At 46.1% G+C, this 2,048-nt stretch overlaps 1 protein-coding gene across 1 annotated transcript; it reads right to left on the minus strand.

Annotated features, from left to right (window-relative positions):
• Positions 1-443: 443 nt before the first annotated feature.
• bhlha9 (basic helix-loop-helix family, member a9) lies at positions 444-1,328 on the minus strand. The gene has a single exon (XM_075487490.1). The coding sequence runs from the start codon at positions 1,326-1,328 to the stop codon at positions 444-446; it is 885 nt and encodes a 294-aa protein (XP_075343605.1).
• Between the last annotated feature and the right edge of the window lie 720 nt (positions 1,329-2,048).

A 2,048-nucleotide genomic window follows, 5' to 3' on the forward strand; every position in this document is an offset into this window, starting at 1 on the left:
CTTTTTATGCAAAAAAACAAAAATAAATACATTGGAAAATGTTGCCCTTTTGTACCAGATCCCAGTCAAATGCTCTTAACATGCATGTTCTACTACAATTAAAAAAAAGTAAATGAACAGTTCTCTTCATTTTCATGGTCTTACATTTTGTTATGCAACACAGTTTTCAATAATGCAGATTTTGAAGAAGGCCAAAAACATGACAATTTCTTGACTTAAGTACAATCTTGGAAATAATCCACTGAAGAACATTCTTGAAATGCATGATAAAAAAATACCTTTCCAAGTGCATGCAACATTATGCAGTCTATTTGTTTGTTAAATTTAAAATGACAGCGGTACTGTAACACTGAGTCAAGGTAACAGCTCAAAAACCTCACATTCCTTTCTGAGTCTCTTGCTGTTCTTCAGTCTTCAGGGCTCACGGTGGTGGATTCACCCTGTTACAGTATATCAGAGCCCAAAGGGAGGCTGTGCTCCGGCTCCTGCAGGTAGCTCACCTGCCATGGAAGCCCAAGAGTGGGTGATGGATCCATAAAAGTGTCCATGTATCCCTGAGTGCAGGAGGCCCACATCCCCGGCTGGTACCCCATTGCCTCGCCAACCTGAGGGTATCGCACTGGACTGGGCGGATGATCACGGGAGCTGCTGCAGTGTCCATGTGAGGTGTAAACTTGTCCCTCAGTTGGATAACAAGGGTAGTGTGGTGACGGGGGACATGATGTCACAGAATTATCCATGTAGACATGTGGATCCGTGGACAGCCTGTGCATGTGAGGCTCTTGTTGTGGCTGCATCTGTTGAGAAATGGATGCGTGCCAGGGGACATAGCTCTGATGCTCCAGACGAGGAACAGTTACCCTGCTCTGCTCAAGGCGAGACGCTCCCACCACAGCTGACCCCACAGATGACCTGTGACACTCCCGGTGAGTGCAGGGCTTGCAAGGAGGATTAGAGCTCAGGAATACGGAGAGAGCAGAGATGCGATTGATGGCCCTCTGAAGTGTGGCAATCTTAGATAGTCGTTTGCCGCTAAGGTCATGATTCAGAGCAATACGAAGAGCATTGAAAGCTTGGTTGTAGTCCATTATGCGCTTTCGCTCACGGACATTAGCAGCCATCCTTCGAGCTTTGGAGCGTACAGGTCGATTGCGCTTCTTGGTGTGGCCTTCCTCTGGGTCACTGGGGCTGCTGGTTGAACTCTCGCTGTCTTGGAAGGATGGTTTGGGACTTCCTTCGTCTTCGTCTTCGTCTTCGTCTTGTCCCAGCACGCCGAGTTCCAGCTCTTCCTCAGAAAATTCTGAACCTTCAACACTGCTGCAACTCATTGTGTCAATGAAGCAGACCTTAGTCAAGTCAGAGCACAAGTCCTCTTACTACTACTGTAGATCTGTCCCTGTTGCAGTGACGAGAATGTGTTGGTAAGATGAGGCCTGCACGGTGTGCTGCGTTGGCAGGCTGTTAGCCCTCCTCAACACACTCCCTGAGAGCCTTGTGGCTAGTTCAGTGGGGCTGTCAGTATTTGTTCCTGCGCCGACAGCCCAGATATTCTCTTCCTCTGACTCCTCCGGTGCTCTGCGGTTACTTGTACTCCAACAAGACAGGTTGGCCTGCTTTTTAAAGATGTTACAGTCACATGGTACAGTCACCTGTGTGGAATAGTGCACTCTCTCTCCCTTTCCAAGTTTATGGGTGCCCTCCAGGCAAATGGCACTGTCACCTCCTCCTCCTGCTCTGACTCTCCCTCACATCCCTCACAGGATCTTACAGAAAAGATTTAACACTCCTTGTCTTTGTGAGGTATAATCAAAACACTATGTACAAAATATTTGCAAATAATACACAACCTCACACTTTAATATGTTTATATGGGATTTTATTTGGGTGGTTATCGCCGTTCGACAGCTCTCTAACTTTCTGCTCCATTCATGTCCTTTTACTTGAAACGTTCTATGAATTTGAGCTGTTTCGTAATTCTGCTGTAAATTACTGCTTCGAAATTCTTACTCTTTCAACTCAATTTACAAATAACATATTCAGAGAAAAAG

The sequence above is a fragment of the Odontesthes bonariensis genome, chromosome 16 (genome assembly GCF_027942865.1).
Source record: "Odontesthes bonariensis isolate fOdoBon6 chromosome 16, fOdoBon6.hap1, whole genome shotgun sequence".
Classification (NCBI taxonomy): domain Eukaryota; kingdom Metazoa; phylum Chordata; class Actinopteri; order Atheriniformes; family Atherinopsidae; genus Odontesthes; species Odontesthes bonariensis.

Excerpts from the sequence above, each read along its gene's own strand:
- bhlha9 (XM_075487490.1), bottom strand. The coding sequence starts at position 1,328 with ATGAGTTGCAGCAGTGTTGAAGGTTCAGAATTTTCTGAGGAAGAGCTG.